At 44.6% G+C, this 18,143-nt stretch overlaps 1 protein-coding gene across 4 annotated transcripts in view; it reads left to right on the top strand.

Moving 5' to 3' along the window:
* LOC123320245 (LIM/homeobox protein Lhx5) overlaps positions 1–18,143 on the top strand; it is a 37,196-nt gene that overhangs the window by 12,804 nt on the left and 6,249 nt on the right. For all 4 annotated transcript variants that reach the window (XM_044907500.1, XM_044907501.1, XM_044907499.1 and 1 more), the window contains 4 exons: positions 223–418; positions 2,971–3,206; positions 15,299–15,465; positions 16,463–16,717. In XM_044907500.1, the coding sequence (XP_044763435.1) occupies positions 223–418; positions 2,971–3,206; positions 15,299–15,465; positions 16,463–16,717 (854 nt within the window). The remainder of the gene's footprint in view (positions 1–222; positions 419–2,970; positions 3,207–15,298; positions 15,466–16,462; positions 16,718–18,143) is intronic.

The following is an 18,143-nucleotide window of genomic DNA, read 5'->3' on the forward strand; positions in this document are numbered from 1 at the left end:
CCCGTAACTACACATTGTTTATGTCGATTTGAATGTGCGTCGTTTTGGAAAAATGTCAGGGAGAGAATTTGCATTCGTGTGGGTTTAGGAGGGTGTGGAGAAGGCCTTAGCTCCCTTCAGTTTATCTGGACAGATTTGCTTCGAGGCTTAGACGAAGCAATTGTTCGACCGAAGGGTTGATTTGAACTACAAACCATGTACATAATCTCTTTTCTTTTGCAGGTCGTTGCGAACCAGCGGCCGGGATGTTGATAGCCTGTGCCGGTTGCGACAAGCCCATCCTGGACAAATTCCTCCTCAACGTCTTGGAGCGGCCCTGGCACGCCAGCTGCGTGCGCTGTTTCGACTGCCACGCACCCCTAACCGACAAATGTTTTTCCAGAGAGTCCAAGCTGTTTTGCCGGAGTGATTTTTTTAGGTATGTACGACATGTTAACTTCCTTCAACCATAGACATTCACGTCAAGTGTTTAAACGTATCGCCGGACGGCATACGGGTGGTCTCTAGACCAAAGGACGCCGAATCCCTCATTACATCCGTTTTGTTGAAATTTCAGCCGTAAACTAGGCTTAATGTGACGCAAATAGAGCCGCTCGGCTCAGATATCGAGGTGCGCGGACCTTTATACTAGACGAATTAGTATCATGATGGCATCGTTAGTTTTATAGAGGTTCTTCCTTCGATTTTATTAGGTCGTTTAGGGGAAGGTTCGGGGCTGTCGATATTAGAAGACTCATCCTACGCTACTGAGCCTTATACGCGGTTTGAGTTACGATTCCCTTTCACGGGTATCACTTATGGCGTACCTGCATCGATTCGCGACAGCCAAAGAGTAAAGAGCGTGGAAGTGAAAATGTGGCAAGTTCTTTGTTTCCGATCCGACACGAGCCACGCTGAGGGAAATACAAGAAAGCGCGACTAATGTTACGAGCTGACGCAACGACGATCCATCGAACGCCGGTTCCACGATATATGACAGCTGTCACTTTGACGTTGACAAATGACGTTTCGCGGATCACAGAAAACGATTTTATGAATAAAATAACGATTGGGCGGACGAGGGAGATCCGTAAATGGAAGGCGATATCATTTTTCATAAGTCCCCTAACAAATTGTAACTCACCCCTTATCTCGACCGACTCGCTGCCTTATCTCCGGCAATAAAGTCGTCGCGTCAAACTTAATTCTTATCAAACGGCACCAGTTAGTCGCTGATAACGGGTCCAGATATGAGGACGGAGGGAGAGACAGGGACGGATCGGGAGGAGAAAAAATCCGACGACGTTTCGGAATGCGTCTGGACTAATCCGCCGCTCGGCAGGTCGCGAAATTAGGATCCCGAAATAGGCGACCGCAGCGCGCGCGTTCCGAACGCGCGGCTTTTTTTTCGCACGTTTCGTCGCCCACTTTTCAGTCCGTCACGGAACGTTAGCGGCCGCGATTATCCCGCTTTAAATCTCCTTTATTGCCGGGGCCTAAAGTTAGTCCCGCTAATTGGAAAATTACGTGACGCTACACGGCATCTTGGCGTCGCGACGCCGACGCCCGTGCAACTTTGTCAGTTGTGACGGATCGCGACCTCCTTGTTCAATCTCTCTTGATTTTGGTTCACAGAAAACTATAACTGTCAAATTAAGTGTCACTATCTCCTCGATGACAAATGAGGTTAACTCTACTCATTGAAATGTCAATGTCAAATGTGAATTTTATTCACAATTTGTCGATTTATTGTCAATTGCGTAGGTTGCGTTGCAAAACGACTCTGAGAACTATTCTGCTCCCTATTTGAGCTGTTTGACTTGTCTTCTAAAGCTCACCAAGTAGCTCCAGAGTTCTAATGAACTCCATTATCTGGGATGACTTCAAGGAGATAACCCTCTTGCTCCTATACACAAGCTTTTCGTCCAAGGCAAGGTGATCTGCAGTATCATTAGGTGCTTTCTGAGACAACACTGCCCTGTATAAAGAATCCAGTGTAGAGGAGTAGCATATTCTTGCTAAGATCAAGCTTTATCTCTTAGATCTCGCAGTGTTGAAGTTTCTAAGCAACTCTTTGGAATATTCCAGTCCTCGAAGATTCCTCCATAATTTTTTATCGGGTTTTTTCTCTCTCCTCAAACTCTTTCTTGTAACAAACCTTGTTATTCTGCCTCACTCCTATACCATCCTAGAATCATTACCAATCCAAATACTGATCTTATCTAAAGCTCTGTTTACTTCTGTTTGAACATATTCAGATACCTATCCTATGTCCACAAGGACCAAAAACAGCTTTATTCATGAAAGTGTTCGATGGGCTACACCGACCCTGTATGAGCCTGTGTTGATACGAAAAGAACGATCAATTTTTTCTTAGGGTTTCCCCTAAACTGCCTGGCTATTACCATAAATAAATGAGAGTGCACTTTATCTAACTTCATAACTGGCCGAATCAAGTGGTTGTTGCCTTCTCAGAGGAACGATGAATAACCAAATAGGGGTGGATATCTTTTACGCCCTCACAATCCCCTTGTTTCCAGCGTTTTAATAGTTGGGGGGATGGACGTCTACGTAGTTCAAGATAAATGTTTATCTTGCGGAAGGAGCATCATCAGAAAACGATGGCGAGGAATTCGCTATGCCGATTCGACCTTTTTTTTCTTTCACAGCATCAGACGAAGGAGAAAAAAAGGTCTAATTAAGTATACAGAGTTAAAATATCGACCTGACTTTGAGTAATTCATTAGTATCTCATCGATTCATCCAGTTCTTCGATGAGACTGTTATTTTTCAATATGAAATACTCTGCTCGTCATCGTTGGTTGAGTCTTGCGGTACAGATGAGCTCTTTCGAGGATCAAACTGGTTTATCGTTATTCTCCCTCCATGGCGACACGATCTCTATTGTTTAACCAAGATCAAAGGTGGAAAGACCTTGTTTCAGTGGTCTTTTAGGTAGTTATCCCTAATAATTTTTCCTTTTTTTTTCAGACGATACGGTACCAAGTGCGGTGGATGCGGTCAAGGCATATCGCCTAGTGACCTGGTGCGGAAGGGTAGGGACAAAGTGTTTCACATAAACTGTTTCACGTGTCTGGTGTGTCGAAAACAACCATCGACAGGCGAGGAACTTTACGTGATCGACGACAGCAAATTTCTGTGCAAGGACGATTATTTAAACGGCAACAAGACGGCAGTGATACCATCGGGACCTCCACACCATCAGGGTAAGTCCATCTTTCGAATTAATCTCCTGATGAAGACCATCGCGACCGAAACCACTAACAATTTCGGTCGTCTTCGAGCCCTATCAGCTGTATCCGTCGATAACCCCAACGACATGTGACGCAGGCGCCCTATCGCACAGCCTGACTCTCTTGAAATCGTTCGGATACATTGCCATACCGCGGAATGAATGGGATGCCACGCCCCCGCTTCCCCGTCGACCAATGGCTGGCCTTGTCGATCCGGTAAGCGCGTGGTGGGGATGTAGACTTCCGATGCACCGTCACGTCAGAATCGAGGCCTATGAGGATTATCTGTCTTCGATCGGTGTGCGATTTCCGACGCAGGAAAGGGTGGTGGGGGGAGAAGATGACATCGGACGTTTTTTAAGAAGCCGGGGAAGGGAGGGAGGGGGAATTTTGAATTCTTGGCGACAGGGAAGGGACTTTGGTGTAATTGTCGCCAAAGTTTCACGATATTTGTGCGTGTTTCTCTGTATACTTCTGGTTTTGATTATTATTTGATAGATTTCGATGGGATTTCAGATATTTTCGAGTAAAGTTGAGTGATTCTCTTCATTTTTCATTACCTAGTTCAGTAGAAGATAACTTCTGTATCTAAACGTTAATTTCTTACAGTAACAAACATCCTTTTTCAGTCACAACGTCATATATGCGAGAAAACAGTGTCAATTCTCCCATTTTTCAATCAAAATTACTCAATCTGAGCTATTGCTGAGATAATTCATTATCGAACCCAATCAACCAATGATCCCCCTCGAAATTTACGTTATTTTTCTCCAAAATCCCTCGATCCTCCTAGCAAACACGCGAAATCGAACGCAAACACGTATTTCCCGCGTTCCCCAACTTAATTGGCAACTAATACCGCGACACGCGTTTCGGCCCCCGTACAAATCCTCAGGAATCGGTGCGCGGGCCTCGTTCGACGGTCGATCTGTTTTCTTAAGCTGGCGGCTTTGCCTCCCGCCCGTGTTTACGTATCGAAATTGAAACCAGGGGACGGGCGCGTGCCTAGGGCGCCTTTTTGTCAGTCGAGGAACGTCGGGCGCGTTATACGGCAAAGGTTTTTCGGGGATTTGGAAGGATTGGATGGATGGATTTCGAACGATCCGCGTATGGGGGTAGATGCGCGATATATTGTTGAATAAATCTGCTGAGATTGGATCTTATGGCAGTATTTGCATTTTCTTGAAATGGGGGGAAAACTGATTCCAACCTTAGCAGAACCGCGTTAAATGTCAAGGTACTGTGCCCCTGGAACTGTTCATCGTAGACCCAGAAGTAGTAAACCATCAGAAGACCAAGTTTTAACTCTTTGGTTAGCTGCACCACTTATAGAATAGCAAGTCACTCCAGCTATTTTAATCAGAAGATATCCTAAAGTTATCCTACAGATAACTTGTCGGAATGAGCCAATATTTCGGGATTCTGTAAAGAAAAATACGTCAACTGTATTAGCCGATCTTGTTCGACTGGTGTAGCCTTTTTTTTCGATTCCACTCTCTTCTAACAGCACTTTGTGAAACCTGAAAGCTTTGCAACTTCTTGTTGAAATGCTTCTAAACGCATCAATTTATCCATAAGTTTGATCAAGTGTCATGAGGATTGCATAGTTTATATACGTCTCTCCACATTGAAGGAATACTGCAAATTTGATGAATGTGTAGTAGGTTACCTCTCAAATATGCACATCAATATTTGAGCAGTGTAGAATACCAGTACCTCATTTCAATACTGTCCAATACTTTGTATACAGGAGCTTCAAATATAAGTCTCTCTAGACCAATTCTGTGAGCTCGCTGGTAAGTCCCTACTCAACCTCTAAATAGACATGCTAAGCATTGAACTCCCAGCGTATAACTTCATATTTCAGAATTCCCTCCCCAACAACGTTGTTCGTGTAATGTTTATATATAGGTACTTTATCGTCGATCAAAAGCGACAGTTCGATTCCGAGCCCGGCAGACTCTTCTTCTTATTCTTCTTCTTCTTAGCCCCTCCGAGCGTTCACGTATATTTTCCTTCTCCATCGTACCCTGACGTCCGCCCACTCGCACCTTAAAATAACACGCTCTGCGAGAGCCCCGATCGTAAATAATCACGTGTGAATATTCAATACCATTTACATTATTAATACGTAAAGTTAAATGGTACGTGTACTGAATTTATAACCTCATTGTGATCTATTGTCTGACTTCTAATTGCCCTCCACAGTTTCTACCTTCACCGATGGTCCTTCGGTATCTTTTCTCCATTCCGATTATTATTTCTTCTTATTATTTTTTTTTTCGTCGGATGTTTGTTTAACCGCGTCGGTCTTAATGGATTCGTCCGCGGTCTAAGGAGGCGTTGAGAATCTTTTGTCGTCGTTTTCACGTCTGCATTCGGAGGTGTCGGCATGGCATTGTCCGATTTTGGGCATGAATGCGCCTTTGTGCCTGGGTTTAAAGGTTGCTTTTGGGCGCTATGATATGTTATTTTATGGGATTTACCTTGTACAAAGGACGCAGCTCGGTTGAGGAGGAATTCCAGGCAAAAAATTAACCAGGGAGATGGTAAACATAAAGAAATATCTTTGTGAGATGAAGCAAGTGGAATTTTTGCTTCCAATCTTCATAGCTTCGTGAAAAACTCGAGGCGCGGTTATAATTTCGAATCGAGACAACAAAAACGACGGAATTCTCGAAGAAACGGACCTCCGACGTCAAAAACCGACGTCCCACGCCCCGCGACAAGCAACAGGAGCTGAAATTATGCAAATTCCCGACCGCATACGGCGAAAACACCGATTTCCATTCCGCGATCGATCCAACAATGCGAGAACGACCGTCGATAAGTCAGATCGTCGCAGAAGGGTGCCGCGACGTTTCGCGCGGCCGCGAGCGGACGTTCTCAGGCGACCGCCCGTCGACCCATGGCCCATAAATCCAGGACCGGCCGCGACGTTTTTCGGCCGTAACTCCCGCCCACGCGCGTCACCGGCGTAAACAACGCGAAAAATCGCCGAGCGTTTTGTTTGTTTTTCGCGTCGTACATCTCGGTCCGGTTTGTTTTTTGTTTTTGCGTATTTACGACCGCATAAATCGGACGGAACGAGCTACGGGCGGGTAGGGGGGGAATGGGGGATGGAGGACGTACGAGGTGCGATATTTCTGTGCCGTCCTCTTGTTTGTCTTGGTTAAGGGAGTAGAATGGGCGTGCTGGTGCTCGTAAATATAATAGATCTATATATAGGGGGGCAAATGTTGTTGAAGTCTTCATCTGCAGGAGTTGTTTATTTGATCACATATTGGCCTTGTATTCGGGGTTGAATATACCCTCCGAATATCTGGATTGAGTTGGTGGATTTCCATATCACTTCTTTCAAGAGAGTTTAAAAGAAAGATTTTTGGATTGGATCAAGAGGCTTGAATATCCTTTCAGTGCCTTTCTTGTATTGGAATTGATGATGAAGAGAAGTGTGCCAATTCTAACCATATTGTTCTTGCATCCTGACTCTACAAAAACTTGGTTCTTCTTCTGCTGTTATCTTCAGTTTAGTTTTCTGTTTAATTTTAGATTATTCTTCGTTAATTTTTCTCTCTCTTTCTTCCTCTCTCGATTTATCGTTTTTCGTTTTCGTCTTAGTTTACAATTTGTCTTATATACCACTGTTTCCATAACTTTCCATTCTTCCGTAGGCTCTTTTTGTCAGTTAACCATATGATTCAGGCAATGACTCTCTTATATATCAAAGTATCTACCTCAAATTCCTGGTGAAGAATCAGAGAAAGACAAATTTCTACCTCGTAGTCGCTTAATAGAATCGTATAGCTCCGTGGCGTGGGCGTATATCCAACCCAAAATTCTTCCTGTTTTGATTTGTGTCTCGGTGAATTCCTTTGGAGAGGACGCGGCGTGAAAAAAACTTATTTATAAAAGTGTCGTGCTGTTGAAATCGTTAATTATGTGGACTAATAGCTTTTCACGACATGTCCCGCTTGAATAATGACCCCATTTGCATTTCATTTGCATCCCGTCATGAATTTCTTTCTAAGACGCCGTTCATTCACCACGAGGGGGTTTTACGAGTGGTTTTACGTGGAACGCAAGAGTTTCATCGGTGATTCTTCGCCTCCAGCAACTGATCAAAGCTCCAGACAGCTCTCGTAACGTTAAGTTGAGCACTCTGAAGACTCCAGACTCATCCAGAAACGTCGATTATCCGAACTCTCCCTAGAAAAGTCTGAAGATGACCCTCTTCGCATGGCGACGTTTTTTTAACGGCGCTACGAGGTCCAGCAAGAGACCCCGACGGTGCGTTAAGCGAGAAACACGACTACAGGGTCATCAATCATTCCGGACGTCAACGCCAACATGATTTACGGGAGCCGCGACGTAGGAATGCGTCAGATTGTCAAAACAACACGTCCCGGAATCGCACGAAGAACGCTCAGACGTTTTTTTTTAATGCCAATCTTGCTGGTACGCGCTGATGCGACCCGATCGGGTCATCTGGAGGTCTCCGACGACGAGATGAAGATTACATTCCGAAAAATACCCTTTCAGAGTCATTGTAGGATCGTTTTCTGGGATGTATCCGATGCAAAACGGATGCAGACTACCATTCCATGCCTTGGCAACGCTTCAAAGCGTCTCCCCGGTCCGGATCCAACCCAAGTTTGCCTTGTACCATTTTTTGTCCAATTTCGCGGTTAACCGAATCAAAATTGGAGTCGTTTCACGACGGGGCTGTTTTTTTAAAGGCTCTTAACGCGACACGCAACACCGATTTCTTCCACAGTGATCTACTCGGAATATATACAGGGTGGTTTCGGAAATTCCGAGACACCCTTGACGTTCTCGTTCCCACCGAAGACGTCAAGCATCAGAACAATACATCGAATATATAAGTTATTCTTTTATGAATACGGCAAACAACTCGATATCCTTTAGCCCGCGGTGGTCCGTTCACGAGCAGGCAAATCCCCCTTAAAATAATATTTGCCCGCACGGTGTAACAGCTCGGGACAAAGCGATATGTTTTTACAGCTTCCCCAAAGAGCTGGATGGGAGTTTTAACTTCTGCCCCCAGAAGCGATGTTGCGAAAATAAAGTATTGATTTGCTGCCCCTTCGAATCCCCGCCCTTACCCGCACGCCATTGTGGCGGTTCTCTTTCACGTCCGTCCGAGTATTTTTTTGTCGGTGTTTGGTTTGGATTTCGGCCAGAATTTCAACGCGTTTATTCGAATCGCCAATCCGATCGAAGAGTGAATGAATAAATCCTCTAGATATTCGAATTAAATGGAATCTCATGATACGCATTGGCCTTACAGAACTCACAAACGTGAATTAAACGTTTTATTTTTGGTACGGAACGTTGATTTTAAGTATCTTCTTGAATTTTGTAACGTATATTCAACCATTCGTTGATTTCACGTTTATGATTCAACCAGTTGGTTTACACACGAATATGGAAGGTATTTCCAGAGATTTTACCAACGTTATGCCAAATTTCTATTCGTAGCAGATCTTCTCTAGAGGCAATTCCAAATTTTGGTTACTATTGATGCGATTTTTCCGCTGCGAAACTACTGGACAACCTTGCGTAGAACCTTAATTCTAACAACGTTGATCAAACGTATCATTGCACGTATTTTTTAAACGTTTTTTGATCGTTTTAGACAGTTAATCTAAAAGATCGATTTAAAAGCGATGGTCCTGCGCTTCTATTGTAGATACGTTTTCGCAACGTTACTGAGTTATAGTTTTTATAACGTTAGTTAGTTACCAGTTAGTTATGTCAATTCAAATATATGACGAATCTTTGTAGATTCAATCGATATCAATGCTAGTCAAATTATGGAATCCAACGTTTAATTCTAGTACCTAGTATTTGAAAAGAAACATAAGCGTTAATAAGTCGTTGATCAGCAACGAAATTGAAATGTTGAATTTTCATCACAGAGGGAATGTTTTATGGGTGTAAGAAACTTATAATTACCGTGGGGTGGTAATATTTTTATAAAACTTGAACCTAGTACCTCACAACATTTTTCAAACGATAAAAATTATCAGGTACTACCCGAAAATTCAACGTTTTTTTTACGTTTTTTCACCTCTAAAGGGATAATACCCAGATGCCTAGATCTAAGTGTTTCCCTATCAGGAATGAGGAACCGAAGTGGAATTCCACCAACATTTTTCAACTTGTGAGTCTTTTCAACGCCTCCCAAATCGAGCCTGCTCTGTTCCTGCAAACAATGAGGCAACGCCGTCCCTCTAGCGCCTATCGATCAAGACGGCCATCCGCGGTCGATATAGACAAAAGAAACGCGTGTGACGCAACAAAGATGCCGTGACGGATCGTCAATGGGATTCGGATCGGCGAGAAGCGAAGGCCTGACCAATCGATCCGATAAGGAAATGGATTTCGCGGACGTGGTAGATCGTGCGAACCGGCGCTTGTCACGTTCCGCCGACGGTATCCGAAGTAGTCGAGGTTGATGTTCAGTGTTTCAGGTTCTTCGTATTTCTAATTCCTTCATTGTCTGGTCCATTTGGAACGTCGACTTCATCAGAATAACCCCAAAAGTGCGAGAGAGGCGTCCGTTTCCAACGGCAACGGTCGGCGTCGGGACGTGCCCGCGGCGACGTCAGAAATGGCATGGCTAGGAGGTCCCGACCTTAGACCCTCGTCCGAAACAATTCGACCGCGTCTTCCGTGGACTGCAGCGGTGTCACGACGTCAGTCAAGCCTGTCGAGCGGGCCTTGCGGCCAGGCAGTCGACCAAGAGAACAATGCTCGAGCTGCTTGTGGCTAGAAAGCGCGGCCGATGAGGCGGAACGAGAGTTTTATTTCGGACTTCGTCGGGTAGATGCTCAAATATCGTTTAAAACGAGCGTTACTGGTGAAATTTAGGCTCAACTTCAGGCCCATTAGTCTACGATAAAGGGCATCGAGTTTGGTACTGGAAATCCTTGAGTTAGGCTGCTACATTTAGGTTCAATATAGTAGATAACAATGTACTTCCTTATGGTCTATTCTGCTATCTTTCTTTCTTGATTTGCTTCAGACTTTCACAAGCTGTAGCTTTTCATGCAGTCTTTCGGGCTTGTGACCCCAGAGGCCGCGACTAGTGTGAGTTTCGACTTTCTTCAACATCACTTGATAGTCCTTCTTGCTCTTCCACTAAACGAAACTTCTGTTCGAACTTGCCGAGTGGATGGAGCTCCACGGTCCTTCTCATTTCTATGTCACTTAGTGTATCTGTATCTAATCTCTTTACGCCTCTTTCCTTCGATCGCACACTCGGTCCACTGTACGATTCCTCGCTGTCGGAGATTTTATGACAGCATCGGAACGTATACGACTGACAAACGTCCAGCCGGACGTCAAAATAACGTCAGGTCCATTCAAAAGCGACGTCCGACTTTGACGTATCCTTTTCTGAGCGGAACGACAGAGGTTTCACATCGAGAGAAGAACAAACATGCTCGAGTTGTCATCTGGACTTTGCTTCGCGTCTCCATAAACAGTTTTTCCGAGGAAAATCGATCTGGTGGCCTTCGCGACCGCCGGATGCGAACCCCACCGTTTTTTTATTAGAAAATCAGATTTTCGGGGCGGATTTAACCGTGTATCGATGAAACATCGAATCCCGACTCGAAAGGTCCAAGACTGGAGGTTATTTTTACGGCCCGACATCGGGACGTTAACGAAGCGTGGTAAAAACAGAGGGAACGATCATTTTTCATAACATTCGTGAAGAGGGAATCTTATGCTTATAAATATTTAACGAGGCACTTCGAGGAGGCGGCGAACCACTGAAATGCTAATTTTATGGACGTTCCTCTATGCGCCTTTGGAGTAATTACGACAACGCTCGGAAAAAATGGTCCGATCCCGTTCTCTGTTCTCAACATTAGGGCCGTCACACTGTGAAGTGGATGACGATTTCGGGTCATCGAATTGGGTTCTGAAAGGATCACAATAATAAAAAGATGGAATGATTCAGACTGTTTGGCAGAAAGAGCATAGAAATGATTGTTTACCTTCTGGGTAACCTTGAAACTCATTAGTCGAACAAACGTTTTGATTAGGTTATATCGGGGCTTTAAACTGACGTTTATGACATACAGTCACGGCACGCTAGATACGTGATGATGATAAGGAACACGTCTCACGCCAACTGCGTTTTTACGTTAACAATCTCGACGATTAGTTAATTACGTACGATTTTTTATGATGTTGATGAGACGACAAACCATATCTGCATTTCCAGGTCGTTTTATGAAGCGAATCGAAATAAAAATGATAAAAAACCGTGACGAAACGTCAAACAAACAACGCCGAGTATTATGTAAACAAGAAAATTATACGGCGTGGCGTACCTCCAGGGATTCCTTAAGTATAGTGGTCGACGTTCTGCCTTAGGTAAGAAGGGGTGTGTACGGAGGCCATTAGAGGTGAAAATGATACGAATTTGCGTCTCCGGGGTCCGCGGCCAGCTTATAATTTGGCCATCCGTGAGTTGTCGTTTCGACCAGGTAGAAGATCGTCGACGGTATTTAAATACCGGTCATAGAAATGAGAGGTCTCAATGTCAGCACGGGGTAAATGACATCGGCAACTGACATCGAACGGAATTGATTCGTCTTTCATGTGGGTATAGGTCGTTTATCGATGTTTGAAGTTGTTCCTACAAAAATTGTCAAAATCTTGACTGTTAGTGTTCGAGGGTAGTCAAATCAGACAGTATAGGCGGCTTCTTAACAGCACCAAAAGTTTTCTATCTGCAAATAACCGATAACACCACGAAATACCCACCTATAAATCTTCCACTTCTTCAAAAACGAAACCATCGAGTCCCACAAGATTCCCACATACACTCTCGTGAAAAAAAATCAATTTGTCATACCCCATCATCAACAACGTATTTTTTTCATCTCCCCGCGAACAATGGCGAAGCGAGGCGCACGCTGTACCCACAAAGAGGACCGCTTCGATTGTCAGGTGTTTGAGAAATGGCCAAATATACTGGCCGTCATTTGTCACGGTACCATGCGGTCATCATCATTATTAATACTGGGAGAGAATGTTTGTTTTTTTATCGCTAACGATACATGAGGAACTGGAGAGCATTCCGTTATAAGTAATGGATTGTCGAGGCCTAACTTTCATATAAATCCTTCTTTTCAACCATTCGTAATAATTACTTTGGTAATAATATGAGAACGGGGGTGGTGGGGAGGCAGTTCTTCAGTTGGCAACCTTGTAAATAACACAGATGTCGATAAACGAGCCGGCACGAAATGTTAAAGGTCGACTTGACTTGAGTAACGCGGTTACGAAATAGAAATGAATACGTTTCTAGTAGATTTTTAAATTTTTTTGGTTTCTTTCATGGATGAGGGGAAAAATCCATTCACAAATATGGGTTATGATCGTTTTGTCATCCTCCACGACCGAGCAGGTTCGACACGATTGTTTATAGCCAGAGCAAGGTGCACGACTCACCCTAAAGCCTCGCTCACAAGTCTTCTCTCACTTTCCCGAAACTCCCGCCCAATTAGCGCCCGTTCTGAATCCGCGAGGGTCGCGAACTGACCCCTGAGGGTCTCCGCGAGGGGGGGACTGGCTCACGGCGGGAGACGCGCTAATTGGGGTCTGTTTTAACGTGGACCCCATGCGGTCCTGGCGGCTCGTACCCGGATAATTGGCGAGGTAGGTACTACGCGGATCCTATTTTACGATTTGACGTAAGGCGACGACGACCAGTCTGGCCGAGAAGGAGGAACACTTCTTCACCAGGCTAGAACTGCAGAAAATGCCAGAGATACACATCCTGTCGATATATCTCACGATTACTTAGATGGCGTGAGTACAAGTACAATGTTCATGTTCTTCGCCAAGTTGACAACCACAGAACACTATAATGACAACAAAATTTCCTTCAACCCTGCTGGAGGTAAACTTCTTTTGACCTCAAACATCTCTTGTTAAAATATATGTACAAGACTAACTTGATTTCGAATTGGAAGATACAGAACTTCCTAAAATGACGACGAAGATTGAGGATACAGAGCAGGGAAGACGCTTTGAAGTCATGGTGTTGTCCAAAGGCCAAGAAATTTGGTCCAATGGTACTTCTCCCATGTTAAAAAGATAAATTCCGCTACAGATGATGTCACAAACTTCGCAGTGTCCATTAAATTTAGGATGACGCAGTTAATCTGCCATATTTTGCAGAATAATCTCCATCAACACCTGATGGACATAACATGGCATAACGGTGACAGAGTAGATTTTGCGGAACTCGCGTTTTGATGTTACTACTTGTGAAACCTTTTCGGTGCTCGTAAATCTTCGATTAATGTTGTTTTTTCTTTCGACGGATGCTACCAAGAGGAATTAGTCGTCCCATTAACTTTTTCCAATGGTAGAAGCGAAGTTTACTCAGGGTCAGATTAACGGATTCTCAAACGTATAGAGCACCAACATTTTCAAGCTCTGTTATCAAGTTTTTCTTCTTACACAGTTTATTCTTTGGTTTTGGGTTCAATTTAATTACTACAGAAGTCTTCAGTTACGTTGCTTCATACTAGACGAAATATCCAGATTCAGCTCAAACGCTCGAGCACAATAATGATGCCATATAAATTCATCCGAAGCCGCTGCGTGAATATTAAAGAGGATCATCGTATCGAGCTGAAACTGGAACTACGCGAAGCGAAAAAAAAAGGAAAAACTGCAACAAGACCTTCCTCTCTCTAAGATCCGGACCGACTCTAACCGTTTATCGACGATGAAAAAATTTGCCCGCCATGGGTGGTCACGGTTCATCTGCAATGGTTTACGTCCGCTTTACATGACATTGATTATACGACGTGTGGCGTCCAGGCAGGTGCAAACTGGGTGGAATTTGTGATTTTTCAGTTGTATACTGTGGTTCCCCTTGGTGGAATCATTTTCACAAAGTTCTTCTATCGGAATTTATTCGTGAGATTGACTCAAACGTGTTTGCAGGAGAATGAAGTCGATAATATTTCGGATTTACTCTATAATATATGACATGGTGACGTTCCACACCTCGGCAAAGGCTTAAATGATAGTCATTATCAGGGTTCGGGGTACCGCATCCATCATTAAACTACCCTCGATACTCTTTACTAAATTACGACACGCCAGTGACATGGTCTAACTATTTTCGGTGAGAAATTACTGGTATTATCTCCCTGACATCGCTCAACCCATTATGCCCATTTAGCGGAACACCTATATTTACAGGAACCTTCTCGGAAAGATTCGAAACTTAGCACAAGGGGTTGAAACTGAGACGAAAGACATACTTGAAATATTCACTCTGTATAACCCAAGCACAGAAAATTCTCGTATCTGATTCAATTCCTCATCAAACAAAAAACCAATTTGTAAAACCTCTAATCTCGTAATTTTCCATCGCGCCGATAACACATCTTTTGCTCCCATAACGCGGCGGTATAATTAAGCCATCTTCACACCGTGGCGTCCCGGCCCGATCAAGATCTCGCAGAGCTGCTACCGCGCGACCATACGAGAGACGTAGGCGAACAATAATCATAACATAACTTTAATTGCGGTCGAGGCCGTGACGAATCACAGACAATGGTTCGTTTACGATCAGAATGGGCATCGTAATTAATTGATTTCGATCTGTGGAAGGAACTATATGTTTAATTGTTGCCGTGTCCCCCCATCGACACCCTTTCGGAGATCCGTCATCCTAGCCGAGACGTCCGTCCGGCGTAAGGGTCGGTTCCCACGGTGGACGACGCGTCAGGTGTTCGCTTCCCAGCCACGAAAGTGGACCGCGTGTTCGTGGTGGAAACATTTCGACTTCAGTTGACCACAGTTCTTGAGGCTGGCTAACATGCCCCTTCTAAAACATCCAGTACATCTGTACGACTTTGGAGAGCAGTTTAATGTTATGGTCCAAAAATACAGAGGGCTCGCACTTCTCTAGGTGTTTCTTAGGAAAACTGCAGCCTCTCCAACCATCCCTCTTCTTATTCGTTGCAAAAAATCCTAAAGATCTCTTTCTTTTTCAGATTCGTTGATGGGATCCGCGTCAGAAGACGAGGACGACGACGACAACAGCACAGCCTCCTCGATATTGAAACATCACACGTCCATCCACGGGAATCTGCCGCCAGCGCCAGGAGAGACCAACAACAATTCCTTACCGCACTCTGACATAAGTGGATCTATCGGACAGGTGAGATTATGGATGTGGATCGACGTCCTTATACAAATTTTCTTTTGAATCATGATGAAATGATCACTATCTGGGTCCCAACAACCGGGCGTATCAACTGGCCACCAATACAATCCGAATCGACGCCATTAGATCACTTCGCTATCAATTCCTCGACTTACATACGAGTATTCGTGTCATTTAAAACCAAATCACTGACTCCTTCGCTCGAAACAATCGCCCACTTGCCAAAAGTCCCTCTCCTGAAACGGGACACCCCATATATCACGACCCCCGGTCCTTTCTATGGGCCTCCCGCCGCAAAATTCGATCGGTCGTATATACCGGGTATAAATCATAAACGGGAACCGTGACAGAAATTCGATCGGTTCACACAAACGTACGTATGGTTACAAAGCTCGCCCCGATTTGAAGCGAAAAAAAAAATACATAAAATAAGGCCAGACGGAACGTAAAACACAATCGCCAGGGGCGTAACGGCCGAAATTCGGGCGACAGGCCATTCATCAGACGTGTACGAAACACCTTATGGATGCGCGCGCGCTGTTCCGCGATATAGGCAGATGCTGGCCGCGAATTGACTTAAGTTAGGTTCGTTTGCCAAGATCTTCCTATTTTCCGTAGAATATTGAAGTAACTCTAGCTAATGCAGATTGTGGCAGTTGAGGTATCTAACGCTGCACTGTACTGACGAGGGACAATGATCTCGAAAATGGTTTACAGTTGTGTTTAGATGACTTCAACTTCTCTGGGATTTCCTACGCTTGTCCATCACTAGGTCACGTTGTTGCAACGGAAAATGAAAGGAAAATTCCGAAAGTACAAGGTCTTTATGAAAGAATGTAACACGGCAGTGGGCGTCAGATACTTTTTTGGACGTTTGCTCATTTTAAACAGAGGGACATCATCACTAAACTATCACTCCATGTATTATTTCATCATCTAGTCCCTAATTTCAATTCTAGCAATTAAACTCATCTCTTCCTCTTCCTTCTAGGACTCGAAAACTGGCCAGGATGATTCCGAAGACCAGAACTCCCTAGATGGAGACCCAGAAACCAGGGATTCCCAAACGGAGAACAAGAGCCCAGACGACAGCGGAGCTGGCTCCAAAAGAAGAGGGCCTAGAACCACGATAAAGGCCAAACAACTAGAAATCTTGAAAACGGCCTTCTCCCAGACTCCCAAACCCACCAGACACATACGGGAGCAGCTGGCCAAGGAAACAGGACTACCCATGAGGGTCATACAGGTAAGAGTAACGAAAAATGCTCGCAAATTTGATCGTGACCAACAGGTGGCGCTCAAGTCCAGATATTACTCATCAGTAACCGTCGATTCGAAATTAGGTCCAATTCTCGTGGTTTTCGGCGTTTTATCCATCCGAGCGCTTCGGAACGGGGCCTTCGGGTCGAAAATGCCCGGGTTGGCGAGCGACGGGGTGCCGCGCAGCGCGTCGGCACCACAAAGCCCCCCCGGGGGTCGTGTACGACCTCGTATAAACACGCGGGCGGCGGGAAAGAATGGAGAACGACTGGTAATGCGTCTGGTTAAGATTCGTGGGTTAGATCTTTTGTGGACGTGACGGGTTACGAGGACCGGGTCGGAAAATCCATTAGGGGGGTGTTTATGAGGCATGTTACGCCTGGTTTATGGGTAGAGACTTTTGTGTCGATTCTTCGCGATGAGTTAAGACTAAATTAAGGTGGGCTCTTTGTGTTCGGGACTGGGAAGAATTATATTCGTACATAAAGAAGGGGACGTGGAAGCTGCTCCCGAGAGGCGATAAATTCGGATGATATCTGAAGAGGTTGAAATCCCAACAACAATGTTTAACAACATCAGGTTAGGCAAATTCAAACAATAAGACAAAGATCGAAAACTAGCTAACAAACGAGCAAAGCAAACATCTGAACAATAAAACTAAAAGTGACATAAGGCCCAGTTAGCCATAGAGACAGCTGAGGCAGCAGAAAGTGCGAGGGTCAAAGAAAAACGACTTGGATGAAAGTGTTCTCGACAATTTTTTATAGGCTACATTTCGTGGCTCATGAATACCCAATTTGTCCCACTACATATCTGTCGCCAACCCGTTTGTGCTTCGAAATCCGCCCGTTCACATGATTTCCACGCAGCTTTTCCTAATCACGACTACGGTTAGTCTCGGCCCATTAAATGCCGGATATTTCGGCGTTATTTTCGAGACGTAACCCGTTCGGCAGATGAGCGGACCACACCTAGACGACTCGCTCAAGTTAACATGAAATACGGACCGGGAACGCGTTCCAAATGTGCTGGGGTTCCGTTGACGTTCCAATCCACATTTATTCCGTCGTGATTTGGCTCGAAAATTTACATTCTGAACATACGGGCCAACATTGTACACAACCAGGGTTTATTAAACCTCTGTACATGGCCTTATCACCCATAAATGTGAGATATAATTGGCACAATGGTACGTTTGCAGAGTGTCACATACTGTGATGTTGTATCATCACTCGAAAACCACCTAGTCTAGTTTGCTTTGAACTATCCGCCTCTAAGGACCATAATTTAGCATCCACCGGCAAGAAATGATTTCTTGCCGGCCGGGTCTTCTAACTGAAGCCACAACAAAAAAAAAAACGCTCTCCGGCTAAATCGCTTATGCAAATACTCCAATTACCCCGGCATCGCCG

This window comes from Coccinella septempunctata, chromosome 9 (assembly GCF_907165205.1).
Source record: "Coccinella septempunctata chromosome 9, icCocSept1.1, whole genome shotgun sequence".
NCBI classification, from domain to species: domain Eukaryota; kingdom Metazoa; phylum Arthropoda; class Insecta; order Coleoptera; family Coccinellidae; genus Coccinella; species Coccinella septempunctata.